The 21,446-nt window shown below is 49.8% G+C and overlaps 1 protein-coding gene across 1 annotated transcript in view; it reads left to right on the forward strand.

The window, feature by feature from the left end:
- HCFC1 (host cell factor C1) overlaps positions 1-21,446 on the forward strand; it is a 495,616-nt gene that overhangs the window by 371,235 nt on the left and 102,935 nt on the right. The window contains 2 exon segments of the mRNA XM_030192062.1: positions 19,764-19,981; positions 20,227-20,713. Coding sequence (XP_030047922.1) covers positions 19,764-19,981; positions 20,227-20,713 — 705 coding nt within the window.

Genomic DNA, 21,446 nt, shown 5'->3' on the forward strand with positions numbered 1-21,446 from the left:
CTTCTCAGCGCCAATGCGGTCGAGCCCGTGCCATCCGGGCAAGAAGGGCTGGGATTCTATTCCAGGTACTTCCTTGTGGAAAAGAAAACAGGGGGGATGCGTCCCATCCTAGACCTAAGGGCCCTGAACAAATATCTGGTCAAAGAAAAGTTCAGGATGCTTTCCCTGGGCACCCTCCTTCCCATGATTCAGGAAAACGATTGGCTATGCTCTCTGGACTTGAAGGATGCCTACACACACATCCCGATACTGCCAGCTCACAGACAGTATCTGTGATTTCAGCTGGGCACACGTCACTTCCAGTACTGTGTGCTACCCTTTGGGCTCGCCTCTGCGCCCAGGGTGTTCACAAAGTGCTTGGCTGTAGTAGCAGCGGCACTTCGCAGGCTGGGGGTGCACGTGTTCCCATATCTCGACGATTGGCTGGTGAAGAACACATCCGAGGCAGGAGCCCTGCAGTCCATGCAGATGACTATTCGCCTCCTGGAGCTACTGGGGTTTGTGATAAATTATCCAAAGTCCCATCTTCTCCCAGTACAGAGATTCGAATTCATAGGAGCTCTGCTGGATTCTCGGACGGCTCGCGCCTATCTCCCAGAGACGAGAGCCAACAGCTTGTTGTCCCTCGTCTCGCGGGTGCGAGCGTCCCAGCAGATCACAGCTCGGCAGATGTTGATATTGCTAGGCCACATGGCCTCCACAGTCCATGTGACTCCCATGACCCGCCTTCACATGAGATCTGCTCAATGGACCCTAGCTTCCCAGTGGTTCCAGGCTGCTGGGGATCTAGAAGACGTAATCCACCTGTCCACGAGTTTTCTCGAATCCCTGTATTGGTGGACGATTTGGTCCAATTTGACTCTGGGACGTCCTTTCCAAATTCCTCAGCCACAAAAAGTGCTGACCACGGATGCGTCTCTCCTGGGGTGGGGAGCTCATGTCAATGGGCTTCACACCCAAGGAAGCTGGTCCCTCCAGGAACGCGATCTGCAGATCAATCTTCTGGAGTTACGAGCGATCTGGAACGCTCTGAAGGCTTTCAGAGATCGGCTGTCCCACCAAATTATCCAAATTCAGACAATCAACCAGGTTGCCATGTACTACGTCAACAAGTAGGGGGGCACCGGATCTCGCCCCCTGTGTCAGGAAGCCGTCAGCATGTGGCTCTGGGCTCGCCGTCACGGCATGGTGCTCCAAGCCACATATCTGGCAGGCGTAAACAACAGTCTGGCCGACAGGTTGAGCAGGATTATGCAACCTCACGAGTGGTCGCTCAATTCCCGTGTAGTGCGACAGATCTTCCAGGCGTGGGGCACCCCCTTGGTAGACCTCTTCGCATCTCGAGCCAACCACAAAGTCCCTCAGTTCTGTTCCAGGCTTCAGGCCCACGGCAGACTGGCATCGGATGCCTTCCTCCTGGATTGGGGGGAGGGTCTGCTGTATGCTTATCCTCCCATACCTCTGGTGGGGAAGACTTTGTTGAAACTCAAGCAAGACCGAGGCACCATGATTCTGATTGCTCCTTTTTGGCCGCGTCAGATCTGTTTCCCTCTACTTCTGGAGTTGTCCTCCGAAGAACCGTGGAGATTGGAGTGTTTTCCGACCCTCATCACGCAGGACGAAGGGGCGCTTCTGCATCCCAGCTTCCGGTCCCTGGCTCTCACGGCCTGGATGTTGAGAGCGTAGACTTTGCCTCTATGGGTCTGTCAGAGGGTGTCTCCCGTGTCTTGCTTGCTTCCAGGAAAGATTCCACCAAGAGGAGTTACTTCTTTCTGTGGTGGAGGTTTGCCGTCTGGTGTGACAGCAAGGCCCTAGATCCTCGCTCTTGTCCTACACAGACCCTGCTTGAATACCTTCTGCACCTGTCTGAGTCTGGTCTCAAGACCAACTCTGTAAGGGTTCATCTTAGTGCAATCAGTGCATACCATTACCGTGTGGAAGGTAAGCCGATCTCAGGACAGCCTTTAGTTGTTCGCTTCATGAGAGGTTTGCTTTTGTCAAAGCCCCCTGTCAAGCCTCCTACAGTGTCATGGGATCTCAATGTCGTTCTCACCCAGCTGATGAAACCTCCTTTTGAGCCACTGAATTCCTGCCATCTGAAGTACTTGACCTGGAAGGTCATTTTCTTGGTGGCGGTTACTTCAGCTCGTAGAGTCAGTGAGCTTCAGGCCCTGGTAGCCCAGGCCCCTTACACCAAATTTCATCACAACAGAGTAGTCCTCCGCACTCACCCTAAGTTCTTCCCAAAGGTCGTGTCGGAGTTCCATCTGAACCAGTCAATTGTCTTGCCAACATTCTTTCCCCGTCCTCATTCCTGCCCTGCTGAACGTCAGCTGCACACATTGGACTGCAAGAGAGCATTGGCCTTCTACCTGGAGCGGACACAGCCCAACAGACAGTCCGCCCAATTGTTTGTTTCTTTTGATCCCAATAGGAGGGGAGTGGCTGTGGGGAAACGCACCATATCCAATTGGCTAGCAGATTGCATTTCCTTCACTTACGCCCAGGCTGGGCTGGCTCTTGAGGGTCATGTCACGGCTCATAATGTTAGAGCCATGGCAGCGTCGGTAGCCCACTTGAAGTCAGCCACCATTGAAGAGATCTGCAAAGCTGCGACGTGGTCATCTGTCCACACATTCACATCTCATTACTGCCTACAGCAGGATACCCGACGCGACAGTCGGTTCGGGCAGTCAGTTCTTCAGAACCTGTTTGGGCTTTAGGATCCAACTCCACCCCCCGAGGGCCCTGTTTGTTCTGTTCCAGGCTGCACTCTCAGTTAGTTGGTAAATTTTTTAGGTCAATCTCAGTTATGTCCTCGCCGTTGCGAGGCCCAATTGACCATGGTTGTTGTTTTGAGTGAGCCTGGGGGCTAGGGATACCCCATCAGTGAGAACAAGCAGCCTGCTTGTCCTCGGAGAAAGCGAATGCTACATACCTGTAGAAGGTATTCTCCGAGGACAGCAGGCTGATTGTTCTCACAAACCCGCCCGCCTCCCCTTTGGAGTTGTGTCTTCCCTTGTCTTTGTTTTGCTACATATGAGACTGGCCGGCACAAGCCGGTTTCGGGCGGGAAGACGGCCGCGCATGCGCGGTGCGCATTGACGCGCGAGGACTAGCAAAGGCCTTTGCTAGTGAAGATTCCGATTGGAGGGGCTGCCGTGGACGTCACCCATCAGTGAGAACAATCAGCCTGCTGTCCTCGGAGAATACCTTCTACAGGTATGTAGCATTCGCTTTATACCTGATAATTTTCTTTCCATTAATCATAGCTGATCAATCCATAGCCCCTCCCAGATATCTGTACTGTTTATATTCTGGTTGCATTTCAGGTTCAAGTTTAGTCTTCAGTTCCTGTTCAGGAGGACTTCGTGTTCAAGTTTTTTCAATTGGATTCTTCAAGAGTTGAGACGAGTTTGTGTTACAGTGAGCTGCTGCATTCCTCTCCCCTCCGTTTTACGGGGCTGGATTGAGACATAAATTCTGCCGGCGCTTCCTCCCGCTTCGTGCGGCTGTAGGGCAGCTTTGTACCCCTCACGCTTCGGCAGTGTTAGGGTCAGTCAGCTCCTCCCGCGGTTGCGGTTGCAGGATAAGCCAGATCCCCCCGCATCGGCGGGGTGGTGTCCCTCCCCCGCTCCGCGGGGATGAGCTGGACGGATTCCCCTCCCCCATTTGTGTGGGGATGAGCTGGGTTCATTACCCTCCCCCGTTTCGGCGGTGGTGAGCTGGGCAGAGTGTCCCTTTGTGGGTGTAATTCTCTAAGTGCTGAGTCCTGCGGATGGAGCTTGGATATCGACATACTGAGGAGTTTCCGGCAGCACATGACCACATATAGGGAGGCAAAAGGATTGCTCTCTATCTCCACCTGCTGGTAGATGGACACAACCCACCAGTCTATGGATTGATCAGCTATAATTAATGGAAAGAAAATTATCAGGTATGATACATAATTTTACCTTCGGGGACAAAGTTGAAGTGGCCAACATAATAAAAAAGCATATGGTTACTATTAAAACCCTTTCCAGGCCACAACCTTCTGCTGCCTCCTCTTCTAGAAGGTTTGTGAGAGGGTTTTGATGCTCTAACTACTATACATCTAAGAGTCATTATACTCCTCCTCTACCTCACAGGACTACGCCCCGGTGCTCATGTCCACGGCAGCAGCGGGGTAGAAGTCACAGACCCCTTCTCAATCTAAACAACCACCCAGTTTTTGACTCCTTCCTAGAGAGCATTGCCACCGTCCAGTTGTCTGTTCCAAGCAATCTACCGGTAGGAGGTAGACTAATTCTCTTTCAATGGAAGTGGTCGCTCATGACCTCTGACCATTATGTGCTACGAATCATCCAGCACGGTTACGCTCTGTGTTGGGAAAAGACCTCCCGACCATCCACCAGGAGAGTCTTGTTTCAACTCCCTCCAAATGATAGTAATTTGAGAGGAGCTCTCTGCCCTCCTCTGGCAGAATGCAATAGAACCAGTTCCTCCGCTGGCCAAAAAAGATAGGGGGAGGGGGGAGAATGAACAATTCTCAACCTGCAAGATTTAAACAAATTCTTACTCAAAGAAAAAATTTTGCATGGTTTCCCAGGGATCCACTTCTCCCCATGATCCAACTCAGTACTGCCTTTGCTGTCTAGATCTGAAGGAGGCATACACTCACATACCTATTCTCACTGCCCACAGAAAGTTCTTGCGCTTTCGCTGTGGTACTCTGCAGGTTTTACCATTCGGCTTGGCTACGGCTCCTTGAGTCTTCACAAAATGCCTGGTAGTGGGTGCTGCAACAGTCTCCCCATTCTCTATCTTTGTGGATAACACTCTCATCCTCCTTGTCTCATCAGCTCATAACCTTGGGGTCATCTTCGACTTCTCTCTCTTCTTCTATGCACATATTCAACAGGATGCTAAAACCTGTTGTTTTTTTCTCTATAATATCACCAAATTCATCCTTTCCTTTCTGAGCTCACTACCAGAACACTTATCCACACTTATCACCTCTCGCTTAGACTACTGCAACTTGCTTTTCACAGGTCTCTCTCAAAGCCATCTCTCCTCCCCTTCAATCTGTTCAAAATTCTGCTGCACGACTTATATTCCACCAGTGTCGCTATGCTCATATTAGCCCTCTCCTCAAGTCATACAGTTCAAATTCCTCTTATTGACTTACAAGTGCATTCACTGTGCAGCTCCTCTGTACCTCTTCACTCTTCTCTCCATACACTCGTCCCCGGGAACTCCGTTCACTGGGTAAATCTCTCTTATCTGCACCCTTCTCTTCAACTGCCAACTGCAGACTCCATTCCTTTTATCTTGCTGCACCAAATGCTTGGAATAGACTTACTGAGCCAGTATGTCAAGCTTCATCTCTGGTCGTCTTCAAATCTAGGCTAAAAGCCCACCTTTTTGATGCTGCTTCTATCTCTTAACCCTTACTTGTTCAGTACCCATGTTTTCTCATTCCCACCTTAGTAATTCCCTTATTCCTTGTTTATCTGTCCTAATTAGATTGTAAGCTCTGTCAAACAGGGACTGTCTCTTCATGTCCAGCGTACAGTGCTGTGTTAATCTAGTAGCGCTATAGAAATGATTAGTAGTAAGTGGAACATTCACGTCTTTCCCTACTTTGACAACTGGTTAATCAAGGTAACCTCCTGAGAGGTGGCACAGACTCCAATTCTGTCCACCATACGTCTCCTAGAACTCGAGGTTATGATAAATTACCCCAAATCACAACTTAAGCCAATTCAGACATCACAATTCATTGGGGCTCTCCTTGTCATTACTCAAGGTCAAGCCTTCCTACTTCAACCGGGAGCAGACAACATAATGCATCTCTCCACCCAGATATTCAGATTTACCCAAGTAATCTGCTCCTCAGATGCTCTGCCTTCTCGGCCACATAGATTCAACTGTCCATGTAACACCAGTGGCCACAAGGTTGCTCTCAGCCCATATTCCAGTTACTCCACAGCTGTGCTACTCTCTACAATGGTGGATGGTTCCCCAGAATCTCACTTGGGGATTTCCATTTCAGTCCCTTCCACATCATAAAGTCTTCACCACGGATGCCTCTGTAGTAGTTTGGGGATGTTCATCTCAATGGTCTCTATACACATGGTTCATGGTCCCAATAGAAAAAATGACATCAATCTCCTAGAATTGCAAGCGGTCTGGATCTCCCTCAAAAACTTTCCAAGACCATATCCTCAATCAATAATTCTCATTTGCACGAACAACCAGGTTGCGATGTATTACCTGAACAAACAAGGAGGAACTGGTTCTTACCATCTCTGTCAACTAGCAATCCAGATATGGATTTGAGCAGCTTCTCAATACATCTCTAGAGCTGTTTATCTAGTCTGCAAACAGAATGCTGTGACAAATTGAGCAGTGTCCTTCAGCCTCATGCATGGTCCCTTAGTATGCCTTTGGCTTGTCGAATATTCCAGTAGTGGGGGACTCCAGCGATAAATCTTTTTGCTTCTCCTCAGAACAAAAGGCTTCCCTGCTTTTGTTCCAGAATCTATGCTCCCAAACATGTAGTCCCAGATGCCTTCCTTCTCCATTCGGGCATAGATCTTCTATATGTCTTTCCCTCACTTCCTGTTATTGGGAAAACTCTTCTTAAGCTACATCAAGAACAAGAGATCATGATCCTAATTGCTTTCTACTGGCCACATCAAATTTGGTTCCCTCTTAGAGAGTTATCGTGCAAGGAACCATTGAGGGTAAATCCTTTTCTCCGAGGACAAGCAGGCTGCTTGTTCTCACGACCGGGTGACGTCCGCGGCAGCCCCCACCAACCGGAAAAAAGCTTCGCGGGACGGTCGGGACGCAGGGCACGCCCACCGCGCATGCGCGGCCGTCTTCCCGCCCGTGCGCGACCGCTCCCGCCAGTTCCTTTTTTTCCGCGACTGGAGAGAGTTGTGCTTTTGCCACTCTCTCTGTTTTCAGCCGCCGGATTTTCTCGATCGCGTTTACGCGGATCGTCGCTTTGCTTCTGGTTACCGTACGGTTTCCCTTTTTGTTTCAAAACAAAACAAAAAAAAAAACCTGCACGTGTGGAGCACGCGCTCCCCTTTTTCCCTCGCTTCTAGCGGGGACGCCACGTTGTGGCCTAGTGGTCGCTCGGTCGTTTTTTTTTTTCCGTGGTGTGATTCCAGCCACCATTGACGACTTTGACTTCGCCGACGCGATTTTTCCGTCGATGTCCGCGAAGGTCCCGAGTGGATTTAAAAAGTGTGGTCGCTGCGGCCGGCCGATCTCGCAGACCGACACCCACGCTTGGTGCCTCCAGTGCCTCGGGCCGGAGCACAATCTCAAGTCGTGTTCTTTGTGTCTAGGTCTCCGGAAACGGACTCAGGTTGCGAGGCAAGTTCTGCGGGACCGTCTTTTTGGAACTTGCGCCGGCCCCTCGACGTCGACCTCGACGGCATCGGTATCGACGGCCGGTCCTTCGGTACCGGTATCGATGCCCGAGACATCGGCACCGATGGCAGCGACCCCAGGAGAACAGGTCCCGTCGGCCCGCCGGTCCGCCGGTGAGAGTGGGGGGGGAGAGGCCGCGTGGGCAATCGGCCCCGGTCACTCCCTCAGCTCGTGGGCCACGGGACCGAACCCTGTCTGACCCGGTACCTCGAGACCGAGGGGGATCGACCTCCTCCTCCTCCATGCCTTCCGGCACCGGTGACGGGCATCGGAAGAAAGATAAGAAGCGCCGTCACCGGTCGCCCTCGGTGCATCCGGATGTCGGAGAGGAGGCGACGCCGAAGCGTCATCGTCGAGAGGAGAGGTCTCCGTCGGTTGTGGAGGTACCGACGCGTCGGGGTTCCGGCACCTCGGTGCCGTCTCCTGGCCCCCAGCAGCTTCCGGCATCGACACCCTTACCGGCCCCACCGCCTTTCCCGGCAGCGGGCCTAGACGAGTGCCTCAGATCCATCCTTCCGGGGATCCTGGAAGGACTGATGCGCCAGGTGGTGCCACCCCCGGCGCCGATGACTGTGGCGCCGGTGAGCTCTAGCCCGGCGCCGGGGCCGTCGACACCGCCGCCGCTTGCGGCGCCGGTCTCGACCGCCACGCAGGTGGAGTCCACGTCGATGGAGGGAGCTCCGTCCCCGCCGGCGCGGGAGTCCACCGCTCGACGACACCGAGACCTCGGTGCCTCGACGTCGAGCCGGGCCCGGTTCAGGACTCAGCTACATGAGCTAATGTCCGATACCGAGGATGAGGACTCGTGGGGGGAAGAGGAGGACCCTAGATATTTCTCCTCAGAGGAGTCTACGGGCCTTCCCTCGGACCCCACGCCTTCACCGGAGAGGAAGCTCTCACCTCCTGAGAGTCTCTCTTTTGCCTCCTTTGTGCGGGATATGTCTATCAGCATTCCCTTCCCCATGGTCTCTGTGGAAGAGCCGAGGGCCGAGATGCTCGAGGTCCTCGACTATCCATCACCACCTAGAGAGTCCTCCACGGTGCCGCTGCACAATGTCCTAAAGGAGACGCTGCTTCGGAACTGGGTGCGACCATTAACTAACCCCACCATTCCCAAGAAAGCAGAGTCCCAGTACAGGATCCACTCTGACCCAGAGCTCATGCGGCCCCAATTGCCCCATGACTCAGCGGTCGTGGATTCTGCTCTCAAGAGGGCACGGAGTTCGAGGGATACCGCCTCGGCGCCCCCGGGGCGGGAGTCTCGCACTCTGGACTCGTTTGGGAGGAAGGCCTACCAATCCTCCATGCTCGTGACCCGCATCCAATCATACCTGCTCTATATGAGCATTCACATGCGGACCTATGTGCAACAACTGGCAGACCTGGTCGAGAAGCTCCCGCCGGAGCAGTCCAGGCCTTATCAGGAGGTGGTCAGGCAGCTGAAGGCGTGCAGAAAGTTCCTGTCCAGGGGTATTTATGACACCTGTGACGTGGCATCTCGTGCTGCGGCCCAAGGTATAGTGATGCGCAGGCTCTCATGGCTGCGCGCCTCTGACCTGGACAACCGCATCCAGCAGAGACTGGCCGACGTCCCTTGCCGGGGGGATAACATTTTTGGTGAGAAGGTCGAGCAGATGGTGGACCAACTGCATCAGCGGGAAACCGCTCTCGACAAGCTCTCCCACCGGGCGCCTTCAGCATCCACCTCCACAGGTGGACGTTTTTCCCGGGCCCGGCAGGCTGCACCCTATTCTTTTGCGAAGCGTAGGTACAACCAGCCGGCCCGAAGGCCTCGTCAGGCACAGGGACAGCCCCAGCGCGCTCGTTCTCGTCAACAGCGTGCGCCTAAGCAGCCCCCTGCGCCTCCACAGCAAAAGCCGGGGACGGGCTTTTGACTGGATCCATGGGAACATAGCCGCCCTACATGTGTCCGTACCGGACGATCTGCCGGTCGGAGGGAGGTTAAAATTTTTTCACCAAAGGTGGCCTCTCATAACCTCCGACCAGTGGGTTCTCCAAATAGTGCGGTGCGGATACGCCCTGAATTTGGCCTCCCTGCCTCCAAATTGCCCTCCGGGAGCTCAGTCTTTCAGCTCCCGCCACAAGCAGGTACTTGCAGAGGAACTCTCCGCCCTTCTCAGCGCCAATGCGGTCGAGCCCGTACCACCCGGGCAGGAAGGGCAGGGATTCTATTCCAGGTACTTCCTTGTGGAAAAGAAAACGGGGGATGCGTCCCATCCTAGACCTGAGAGGCCTGAACAAATTCCTGGTCAAAGAAAAGTTCAGGATGCTTTCCTTGGGCACCCTTCTGCCAATGATTCAGAAAAACGATTGGCTATGTTCCCTGGATTTAAAGGACGCATACACTCACATCCCGATACTGCCAGCTCACAGACAGTATCTCAGATTCCGCCTGGGCGCACGGCACGTTCAGTATTGTGTGCTGCCCTTTGGGCTCGCCTCTGCCCCACGAGTGTTTACAAAGTGCCTCGTGGTGGTGGCGGCGTATCTACGCAAGCTGGGAGTGCACGTGTTCCCATATCTCGACGATTGGCTGGTCAAGAGCACCTCGGAGGCAGGAGCCCTCCGGTCCATGCAGTGCACTATTCAACTTCTGGAGCTGCTGGGGTTTGTGATCAATTACCCAAAGTCCCATCTCCAGCCTACTCAGTCTCTGGAATTCATAGGAGCGCTGCTGAATACCCAGACGGCTCAGGCCTACCTTCCCGAAGCGAGGGCTACCAATCTCTTGGCCCTGGCTTCGCAGACCAGAGCGTCTCAGCAGATCACAGCTCGGCAGATGTTGAGACTTCTGGGTCATATGGCCTCCACAGTTCATGTGACTCCCATGGCTCGTCTTCACATGAGATCTGCTCAATGGACCCTAGCTTCCCAGTGGTTTCAAGCCACCGGGAATCTAGAAGATGTCATCCGCCTCTCCACCAGTTGCCGCACTTCACTGCTCTGGTGGACCATCCGGACCAATTTGACCCTGGGACGTCCATTCCAAATTCCGCAGCCCACGAAAGTGCTGACGACGGATGCATCTCGCCTGGGGTGGGGAGCCCATGTCGATGGGCTTCACACCCAGGGTCTGTGGTCCCTCCAGGAAAAGGATCTGCAGATCAACCTCCTGGAGCTCCGAGCGATCTGGAACGCACTGAAGGCTTTCAGAGATCGGCTGTCCTGCCAAATTATCCAAATTCGGACAGACAATCAGGTTGCAATGTATTACGTCAACAAGCAGGGGGCACCGGATCTCGCCCCCTGTGTCAGGAGGCCGTCGGGATGTGGCGTTGGGCGTGTCAGTTCGGCATGCTCCTCCAAGCCACGTACCTGGCAGGCGTAAACAACAGTCTGGCCGACAGACTGAGCAGAGTATTGCAACCGCACGAGTGGTCTCTCCATGCCAGAGTGGTACGCAAGATCTTCCGAGCGTGGGGCACCCCCTCGGTGGACCTTTTCGCCTCTCAGACCAACCACAAGCTGCCTCTGTTCTGTTCCAGACTTCAGGCACATGGCAGGCTAGCGTCGGACGCCTTTCTCCTTCATTGGGGGACCGGCCTCCTGTATGCTTATCCTCCCATACCTTTGGTGGGGAAGACCTTATTGAAGCTCAAGCAAGACCGCGGCACCATGATTCTGATAGCGCCCTTTTGGCCCCGTCAGATCTGGTTCCCTCTTCTTCTGGAGTTGTCCTCAGAAGAACCGTGGAGATTGGAGTGTTTTCCGACTCTCATTTCGCAGAACGACGGAGCGTTGCTGCACCCCAACCTTCAATCCCTGGCTCTCACGGCCTGGATGTTGAGGGCGTAGACTTCGCTGCGTTGGGTCTGTCTGAGGGTGTCTCCCGGGTCTTGCTTGCCTCTAGGAAGGATTCCACTAAAAAGAGTTACTTTTTCAAGTGGAGGAGGTTTGTCGTTTGGTGTGAGAGCAAGGCCCTAGAACCTCGTTCTTGCCCTGCACAGAACCTGCTTGAATACCTTCTGCACTTATCAGAGTCTGGCCTCAAGACCAACTCAGTAAGGAATCACCTTAGTGCGATTAGTGCTTACCATTATCGTGTGGAAGGTAAAGCCATCTCTGGAGAGCCTTTAGTCGTTCGATTCATGAGAGCCTTTAGTCGTTCGATTCATGCGAGGCTTGCTTTTGTCAAAGCCCCCTATCAAGCCTCCTACAGTGTCATGGGATCTCAACGTTGTCCTCACCCAGCTGATGAAACCTCCTTTTGAGCCACTGAATTCCTGCCATCTGAAGTACTTGACCTGGAAGGTCATTTTCTTGGTGGCAGTTACTTCAGCTCGTAGGGTCAGTGAGCTTCAAGCCCTGGTTGCTCATGCTCCGTATACCAAATTTCATCACAACAGAGTAGTGCTCCGCACCCACCCAAAGTTCCTGCCGAAGGTGGTGTCGGAATTCCATCTTAACCAGTCAATTGTCTTGCCAACATTCTTCCCCAGGCCGCATACCCGCCCTGCTGAACGTCAGTTGCACACATTGGACTGCAAGAGAGCATTGGCCTTCTACTTGGAGCGGACACAGCCCCACAGACAGTCCGCCCAATTGTTTGTTTCTTTCGACCCTAACAGGCTAGGGGTCGCTGTCGGGAAACGCACCATCTCCAATTGGCTAGCAGATTGCATTTCCTTCACTTACGCCCAGGCTGGGCTGACTCTTGAGGGTCATGTCACGGCTCATAGTGTCAGAGCCATGGCAGCGTCGGTGGCCCACTTGAAGTCAGCCACTATTGAAGAGATCTGCAAGGCTGCGACGTGGTCATCTGTCCACACATTCACATCTCATTACTGCCTCCAGCAGGATACCCGACGCGACAGTCGGTTCGGGCAGTCGGTGCTGCAGAATCTGTTTGGGGTGTAAATCCAACTCCACCCTCCAGGACCCGAATTTATTCTGGTCAGGCTGCACTCTCAGTTAGTTGTTCTTCGTAGGTCAATTTCTGATGTTCCCTCGCCGTTGCGAGGTTCAATTGACCTGGGTTCTTGTTTTGAGTGCGCCTGAGAGCTAGGGATACCCCAGTCGTGAGAACAAGCAGCCTGCTTGTCCTCGGAGAAAGGGTATGATACATACCAGTAGCAGGTGTTCTCCGAGGACAGCAGGCTGATTGTTCTCACCTACCCTCCCTCCTCCCCTTTGGAGTTGTGTGTTTCATCTTTTGCTAGTTATTCAACTGGCGGGAGCGGTCGCGCACGGGCGGGAAGACGGCCGCGCATGCGCGGTGGGCGTGCCCTGCGTCCCGACCGTCCCGCGAAGCTTTTTTCCGGTTGGTGGGGGCTGCCGCGGACGTCACCCGGTCGTGAGAACAATCAGCCTGCTGTCCTCGGAGAACACCTGCTACAGGTATGTATCATACCCTTTCCATGCATAATACCACAGAACAAGGGGTCAATCCAGACCCTCGCTCTAGCCCTGACGGCTTGGTTTTTGAGGACATAGACTTACATTCCTTAAATCTTCCAGATAGTCTCTCTAGGATACTCCTAGCTTATAGGAAACTTGTACACAGAAATGTTACCATTTCAAGTGGAGAAGAGTTTCTGTTTGGTGTACAGCCAGAGTTCTCGATTCTGCTAGGTGCTCTCTTCATACCCTTATTGAGTACCTCATCCATATTTCTAATTCTGGCCTCAAAACTAAGTCAGAGTACATAAGTGCCATTAACGCTTTTCACTCTAGGGTTGATAAGCCAGTTTCAGCTCATTCCTTGATAGATTCTTGAAAGGTTTATTTCATACCAGATCTATCAAAATATCTCTGGTACCATGGGATCTTGATGTCATCCTCGCAGCTCTCATGAAACCTCCATTTGAACCACTCCATTGTTCTTAGTAGCACTTTCTACTGCCAGGAGAGTAAGCGAGCTTCTAGCTCTGGTGGCAGACCCACCTTACACCAGATTCTGCCACGATAGGGTTCTCTGAACCCACCCCAAATTCCTCCCTAAAGCGGTATTGGAGTTCCACCTCAATCAGTCCATTGTACTTCTGTCTTCGTCCCTTACACTCATCCTGGAGATGCTACGCTGCTTACCTTAGCCTGCAAGCATTCTCTAGCATATTAACTGAAGTGTGCAAAACTTCATAAGAAGTCTCCTAGATTTTTGTATTTCTCGACCCTAACAGATTAGGAATTTCCATCACCAAAGTACTATCTTGACTTGGATGGCTATTGCCTACACGTATGCTTGGGCTGGACGACCCTTCATGACCGTGTCACTGCTCAAAATGTAGGAACCATGGTAGCTTCAGTAGCCCGTTTCCGTTCTGCCTCCATTGAAAAAATTTGCAAGGTGGCAATGTGGTCTTCTATCAACACCTTCAATTCTCTCTGCTGTCTAAACCAATCATTCTAGGCGGGATAGCCTGTTCAGACAAGCAGACTTGCAAAATCTTTTTACTGCTTAAATGTCAACTCCATCCTCCAGCCCTTTTTTCCGCCAGGCTCGCTTTCTCCTTAGTTGCCAAGATTGTAATTACATTTGTGAGCCTGGTTGCTAATGAGTCTCACATGTGAGAATACCATGTCTGCTTGCCCTCTGAGAAAGCAAAGTTACTTATTTGTAGCAGATGTTCTCCAAGGACAGCAGGTATATATTCTCACATCACTCCTACCTTCCCATGGAGTTGTCTTCTTTGCTTTAATATTATACTGCTGGTCCCGCAATCGAGCGTTGGGCACACTGCCTCAAAGTTTTAAAGTGGCAGTATACTGTGGCAGTATCCGCATCGTGCTCCGTAGATGACATCATCCACATGTGAGAATATATGCTTATTGTCCTTGGAGAACACCTGCTGCAGGTAACCAGCTTTTCTTTCTGCGCAGGAAAGGCAGAGGTCTGCGGAGGTGGGGAATTTTCCCAAATTCTGATTTGTGCAGTAGTGCAGAATTCCCCCAGGAGTAAGATACTGAAAGAGAGAGTCTATGATAAAAATATTCTTCCTTATCATCAAGCTAGACCAATACACATCTGTGTACACACTTCCAACCAGCAGATAGAGGTAGAAAAAGATAGACAAGTTTCGGGTGCATTACCCAGTGTAACAAATGGTGCAGCCGGAAGCTAGTCAGTTCTTTCGCTACCTCCAGAAGATGATGCAGGTTGGACTGATGCAGCTGCAGGTCTTTTGTTCTTCTGGCCTGACTCCCACATTGCCAGACTATGGCTGGTAGGGTGCTGGTCAAATCCTTTGGCCATGCCTTTCTCCCAGAGCTAGACCCATAGGGGATTCCTGGACTGAGTTTGAGATGATTTGAGCTCCTCCTTTGCTCAGTGCCCTGATCAAGGATCCTTGAGCTTCTGGCACAGGTCCTTGGGGGCCAGGCTTTTATCCACTTCTCCCCCACCACCACTAAAACTTTGCAAAAAAATAAAAATAAATCGGAGGAGCCAGCTGCAGTAGCTTATACTGCTGCATAAAGTTTGGGAGAAAAAAAAAGTAATAGAAACTAAATTCTGGCCTTATTTACCTGCTCCAGGATAAGTATACAGCTCAGCCTGCAGTATTCAGTCAAGCCTGCTCGGAGATCTGCCATCTGGCAATGCTACAGAGGAGTGAATGGGCTGTTGACAACTACTGGCTTGGCCTGCCCTGCTGTGAGGCAGAGTCTTTGGGGATGTCTGTACCTGACCCCAGGAGCCTCTCCCTGTGCATCCAAGCAGCCTTCTAACTTTCGCCGTTAACTTTTCTACCAATTTGACCACTGATCCTCTTTTGTGCACAAATGTTCCTCACTCCCTAAACTGTACTGTTTCCTCAGGTTTTTGCAGCCCAAATACATGACCCTGCATTTTTTAGCATTAAATCTTAGCTGCCAAATTCTGGACCATTTCTCAAGCTTTGCTAGGTCCTTCCTCATGTTATCTACACCATCAGGGGTATCTGTCCTATTGCAGATTTTGGTATCCTCAAAAAGGCAAACCTTACCAGACAGCCCTTCAGCAATATCGCTTACAAAAAAGAACCGGCCCAATAACTGAATCTTGCAGCACACAACTGGTAATATCCCTTTCCTCAGAGTGAGCTCCATTTACCACTACCCTCTGTTGCCTTCCACTCAACCACTTCCTAACCCAGTCTGTCACTTTAGGGCCAATACCAAGAAGGCTTAGTTTATTGTCTGTGGAACCATTTCAAAGGTTCTGCTAAAATCTAAATACACCACATCTAGTGCTCTCCCTCAATCCAACTCTCTGATCACTCAGTCAAAGAAATTAATCAGATTTGTCTGAAAAGGTGTGCCTTTAGTGAAACCATGTTGCCTCAGGTCCTGGTCACCCAGTCAAAGAAATTAATCAGATTTGTCTGATAAGACCTGCCTTTACTTGAAACCATGTTGCCTCTGGTCCTGAAATACATTGAATTCCAAAAACTTCACTATTGTCTGTTTTAAAAGTGCTTCCATTTATTTACTTACCTCAGAAGTCAGACTTACCAGCCTATAGTTCCCAACGATGTAGTCTTGCTTATGGTTTCTTCCTTCATTCTGAAGATGGTTTCTCCCTTTCACGTCAATCATATGATTTCATTGCCTTCTCGCCTCATGAGGCCACGCAGGGGGCTGATTTTATTTATTTGATGAGACTTGCTATACCGCAATTTCCATCAAGTAGTTTCATTTGCTTCACAAATTGAACGTGCACACATGCTTTTAAAGTACTTGGCAGTCGCTAATGAATTAAGGAGGTTGGACCATTTGTTTGTTTTTTCATAGGCTATGTAAAGGGAAGCGACATCCAAAACATCTGCTGCTCGGTAGATTGAGATGGCCATCAAGGCCGCTTACATTCTGATGAATAAAGTGGCTCCAGTGAGCCTTCGGGCGCATTGGCCCTGGGCCCAGGCTGCTTCCTGGGCAGAGGCTTAGCTGGATCACAACTTGTTTGTCTCTACATTCCTTTTAAGTACTACAAGCTGGATTTGTGTGTCATAGGCAACAGTTAGTGGTCTAGGAAATTTTGTCTTCCATCCACCCAGTAAAGGCTGACCAAAACTGAATCTAGAGTTGAAATTTGCCACTCAGTTTCAGCTGTAACTTTCATGCTCAAAATACCAGCCACACCCACAAAAGATGGATCCCTTTGGGCCACCCAACCTCCTGTAGGCCCTTAAGAAACCCTGATGGTCTAGTAACCTCTTCAAGGGCAGAAGCAATCCCCACTTGTTCCTGCCCAGTGCTGCTGCTCTGTCAGAATGACTACTGAGACTCGTGGTGCCCATTTTGAGATTGAAACCAGCATAATTGGGAGCAAATGGAGATTGCTTCTGGTTAGAACGGTTTCACTCTCAAAATGGCTGCCGGGACCTCCCATGTCAGTCTTGGCAGCCATGTCGACTGAGCAGAAACAAGTGGGCTTTGTTCCTGCCCCAAAGAGGCCACTATAGAAATGCTAAATAGTAGTAGTAGTAGTAGACCCCACCACAGCTTCTTTAGGTAGGCCCAGGGAGGGCAGATGGAGAGTGATCGCAGGTGAGGGGAGTTTCGGTTTCAGTCAAAACCCAAACCAATTTTTTAGGCCACTTTTGGTGCCAAAGCCAAAATTTGGTCAGCTTCTACCACTCAGGTGTATGAGCTTTAGTACATCCCACTGGTTAGAACTGGTCTAGATGGATGACATGGAAGACGAAAATTGTTCTTAATTTCTTTTCCTTGAGCCCTGCTAGACCAGTCCGTTTCCCACCTTGGAAGACTAAGGGTTGGTCTGTGTGGGATACTGCAGTCCCATGTTATATACTTTCGAAAATAACGATGGAGGAGTGTGGTAGTCGTGTTAGTCCACTCTTAAGGTTATCAATAGAAATCAAACAAAATAAAACATGGAAAAGAAAATAAGATGATACCTTTTTTATTGGACATAACTTAATACATTTCTTGATTAGCTTTCGAAGGTTGCCCTTCTTCGTCAGATCGGAAATAAGCAAATGTGCTAGCTGACACTGTATATACCGTATTTTTCGGACTATAAGACACACTTTTTTCCCCCAAAATTTGGGAGGAAAATGGGGGAGTGCGTCTTATAGTCCGAAGGTAGCGATTCCAGATCGCCCTCCCCCCGAGTTCGGGATCGCCCTCCCCTACTCACGTCAGCGATGTTCCCTGGTGGTCTAGTGACGTCGGGGCAGGAAAAAGCCCCCTCTTTCCTGCCCAGCGCGCTGCTCTCCGTCCTCCTCCGTCCTCCTTTATGCTGCCTGACGGTCTCGGCGAGATTCAAAATGATTTTGAATATCGCCGAGACCGTCAGGCAGCATACAGGAGGACGGAGAGCAGCGCGCTGGGCAGGAAAGAGGGGGCTCTTTCCTGCCCCGACGTCACTAGACCACCAGGGAACATCGCTGACGTGAGTAGGGGAGGGCGATCCCGAACTCGGACAAGATGCACCGGAGCACCTAGGTTTTAGAGGAGGGAAAAAGGAAAAAAAAATTTTTCCTATTTCTCTCCTCTAAAACCTAGGTGCGTCTTATGGTCCGGTGCGTCTTATAGTCTGAGAAATACGGTAAGTGAAAACATTCAAGCATTACTATGACAGTCTGACAGGGTGGGAGGATGGGGGTGGGTAGGAGGTATGCATGGGGACATGAAAGCATATCATTGATATTGTAACAGGATAGGTGTGGATAGGTGAGGGGAGGGTGATTAACAGAGAAATACAGCTTTATGGTTTATAATGGGCTAGGAACCCCAGATCCTTGTTAAGTCCTTTCTGTTGGGTGTTAAAATATTCAATCCTTCATCCCCACCAGTACTGGCCTTCCGACAGCCACCCAACTTAAAACACAAGCTAATCAGAAGTAAACTTCCATCACAGACTGAAAAGGAACAGAAGGGCACACTTCCCTGTAATTTATCCAGTTGTAAACTATGCCAAAACATTTCACAGGACCCCACAGTCATCCACAAAGGAATCTTTCACTTGCTCATCTTCCAATGTGGTATATATCATTCAGTGTAAAAAATGTAACGAAGGATGCTATATTGGAGAAACAGGCCAGATGCTTAAGACAAGATTCAATTTACATAGACATCACATGAACAATACTGGTGCCAGCAGGGTTCCCACGCCTGTTGGTCAACATTTTACAGGCCCAGGACACTGTACCAGTGACTTCACAGTGAGAGTCCTGAAAGGTAACTTTAAAACCATACAAGAACGTAAGACCTTTGAAGTCAGAATGATTGAATATTTTAACACCCAACAGAAAGGACTTAACAAGAATCTGGGGTTCCTAGCCCATTATAAACCATAAAGCTGTATTTCTCTGTTAATCACCCTCCCCTCACCTATCCACACCTATCCTGTTACAATATCAATGATATGCTTTCATGTCCCCATGCATACCTCCTACCCACCCCCATCCTTCCACCCTGTCAGACTGTCATAGTAATGCTTGAATGTTTTCACTTATATACACTGTCAGCTAGCACATTTGCTTATTTCCGATCTGACGAAGAAGGGCAACCTTCGAAAGCTAATCAAGAAATGTATTAAGTTATGTCCAATAAAAAAGGTATCATCTTATTTTCTTTTCCATGTTTTATTTTGTTTGATTTCTATTGAAAATAACGATGTAATGCTCCTCAGTCGGTATTCATGCTTGTGAAGTTTTGGAGGAATTTTTCATTTGGGTTTGGGTCTTACTGTTTAGGCTTAGCTTCAGATATTCTGACTAGCTTCAGTCTGCCTTCTGTTATACTGCTAACATTACTGGAACTTGTCTGTTCTTTCTACCACCATCTGGTAGGATACAACCCACTGGTGTGGACTGGTCTAGCAGGATTCAAGGAAACACATTAACAGGTAAGAACAAATTTCACCATCTACCAGAAGGTGGTGTTTTCCATAGGATTGGAAGATGAAGGGAGGGAAGCTGAAGAGGGTTGTGAGAAACTACTTTCAGTGAGAGGGTGATGAGTGCCAGTTTAAGTGAATGTTCTATCAATTTTAAATCAAAATTAAGAAAACCTGTCACACAGCTTAACTGTAGTGTTCTGGGGCTGTGGCAGTGTTTGATTTCAGGTAAGGCATGTGACTCCTGGAGAGAAATTGTCTTTTCTGAATAAATTGTAATTTCCTTCCCCTCTTTTTCTCTCTTATTGTTGTATACCGCATAAATGGTTCTCCGATAAATAATAAACTTGAAAACTATAGAAACCAGAATATTGGCAGCATTCAAACATGTTTGGTATGGACACAGGGGCACAAGTGGATGGACAGGAGTGAGGGAGTGAACTGTGTTTAACATCATAAGGTTATGGGATATATTACCTAGTTGTAATCCTGTTTCTCCTCTAATCCATCTGCACCCTTCCAACTACAGACCAGCCACCCACAGCCAATGGCCAGGGGGAGCAGGAAGCACCACAGCCAGAAAGCACCACTCCCAGTGACGCTGGCACAGAGGCCCTCACAGCCGCTGATACCTCCACTACAGAAGCAACAGCAACATCCACCGTTACAGCAACTGCAACATCAGTCCCAAGCAGGGCAGTGACTATGGTCACGCAATCCACATCGTTGCCAGGACCTTCTGTGCCAGTGAGAGCAATGTGGGAAATTGTATGGAGTCAGTGTGAAGTATGAATGCATGGGAAGAGGCATATGCAGTAAATGAATTGAATGAGAGGGGTGTGACTGGAGGGATGTTAATATGGGGCAAAGGTTATGTGGACACCTTGTTCAAATTTGAAGTGACATTGAAAGGTTTCTGACTTTTGAGGGGGGTGATTTAGCTGTGTACAATTTAGTGTGTAGCAAATTGAGTATTCCTTGCTTGTCTGCAGAACATATCTTCTATAACAGAGCCCTCATCTGAAGCAGTATCACCTACTGAACAGAACGCCAGTTCTAACCCAGAGCAGTTGGAAGTCCCACCCACTTCAGAGAACATACATAGAGAGACAGAGTCCCAAGAGGCACAGCAACCTGAGCAGCAACAGCACACAGCAGAGCTTGTGGAGCCTGTAGGATCAGAGCAAGGGGGGGAGGAGGAGGCTATGCAAAGTGAGCCAGATCTTCAATCAACAGCACTGGAAGCAGAGTCAAGCCAGGAGCCCTCATCATTGGGGCAGCAAGGAGTAGAGCAGCTATCTCTGCCACAGGAATTGATGGCTGAGGGACAGACAGCTACATTAATGGTAACAGGCCTGACACCAGAGGAATTGGCAGTCACTGCAGCAGCTGAGGCAGCAGCACAGGCAGCAGCCACAGAGGAGGCTCAAGCCCTAGCTATTCAGGCTGTGCTCCAGGCGGCCCAACAAGCTGTGATGGGTATGTATCATGACATTGTGAAAAAACATGCTTTTATTTGCTTTTTTTTTTTTTTTTTTTTAACTCTATTCTCTGATACCTCATGTGCATAGGCGGTCGGTGGCCCAACTAGGGAGGCTAAAGGGGGTGGGGTTAGGGGTGGGGCCAGGGGTGGAGCTTAAATCCATAATTGTCTGATAACACAGAAAAAAAATAAGTCACAATTAATACCTTTTATTAAATTTAGATATTAGATATGTATCATTTGTTAAAGAATAAAGTGGTTGCTCAAAGCATATACTAACCACAATCTCTCAACTGCAAAACACTGTGCAAAAACACACTCACAACCTTACTGTACCATAAATATTACACTGGGCAGAACCTAATACACCAATATACCACCCATACAGAAAATGCAGACCGTCAACAATATGAAACAAGGGATCATAATACCACAATTCTCATGTACAGCCACAAAACACCCTAATTCATGTTTAATGTGGGATAAAATGCTATAAATAAGTAAATAAATATAAACTTTTAATGTTGAGCACCTGATTCTCAAAGTGGACATATGCATACATGCATACATTTTGGATGAATTGCAGCCACAATCCTTACCTTGCTGGGAGCTAATGGCACCTACCACTTTCTTTTTGAAGGTGGCCTTCACTTTCTTTGGCTTCACCACTGGGAAGATTGTGTCCATTTCAATCCAGTCTTCAATATCCTCCTGCTCATATAGTAACTC

The sequence above is a fragment of the Microcaecilia unicolor genome, chromosome 2 (assembly GCF_901765095.1).
Source record: "Microcaecilia unicolor chromosome 2, aMicUni1.1, whole genome shotgun sequence".
NCBI classification, from domain to species: Eukaryota; Metazoa; Chordata; class Amphibia; order Gymnophiona; family Siphonopidae; genus Microcaecilia; species Microcaecilia unicolor.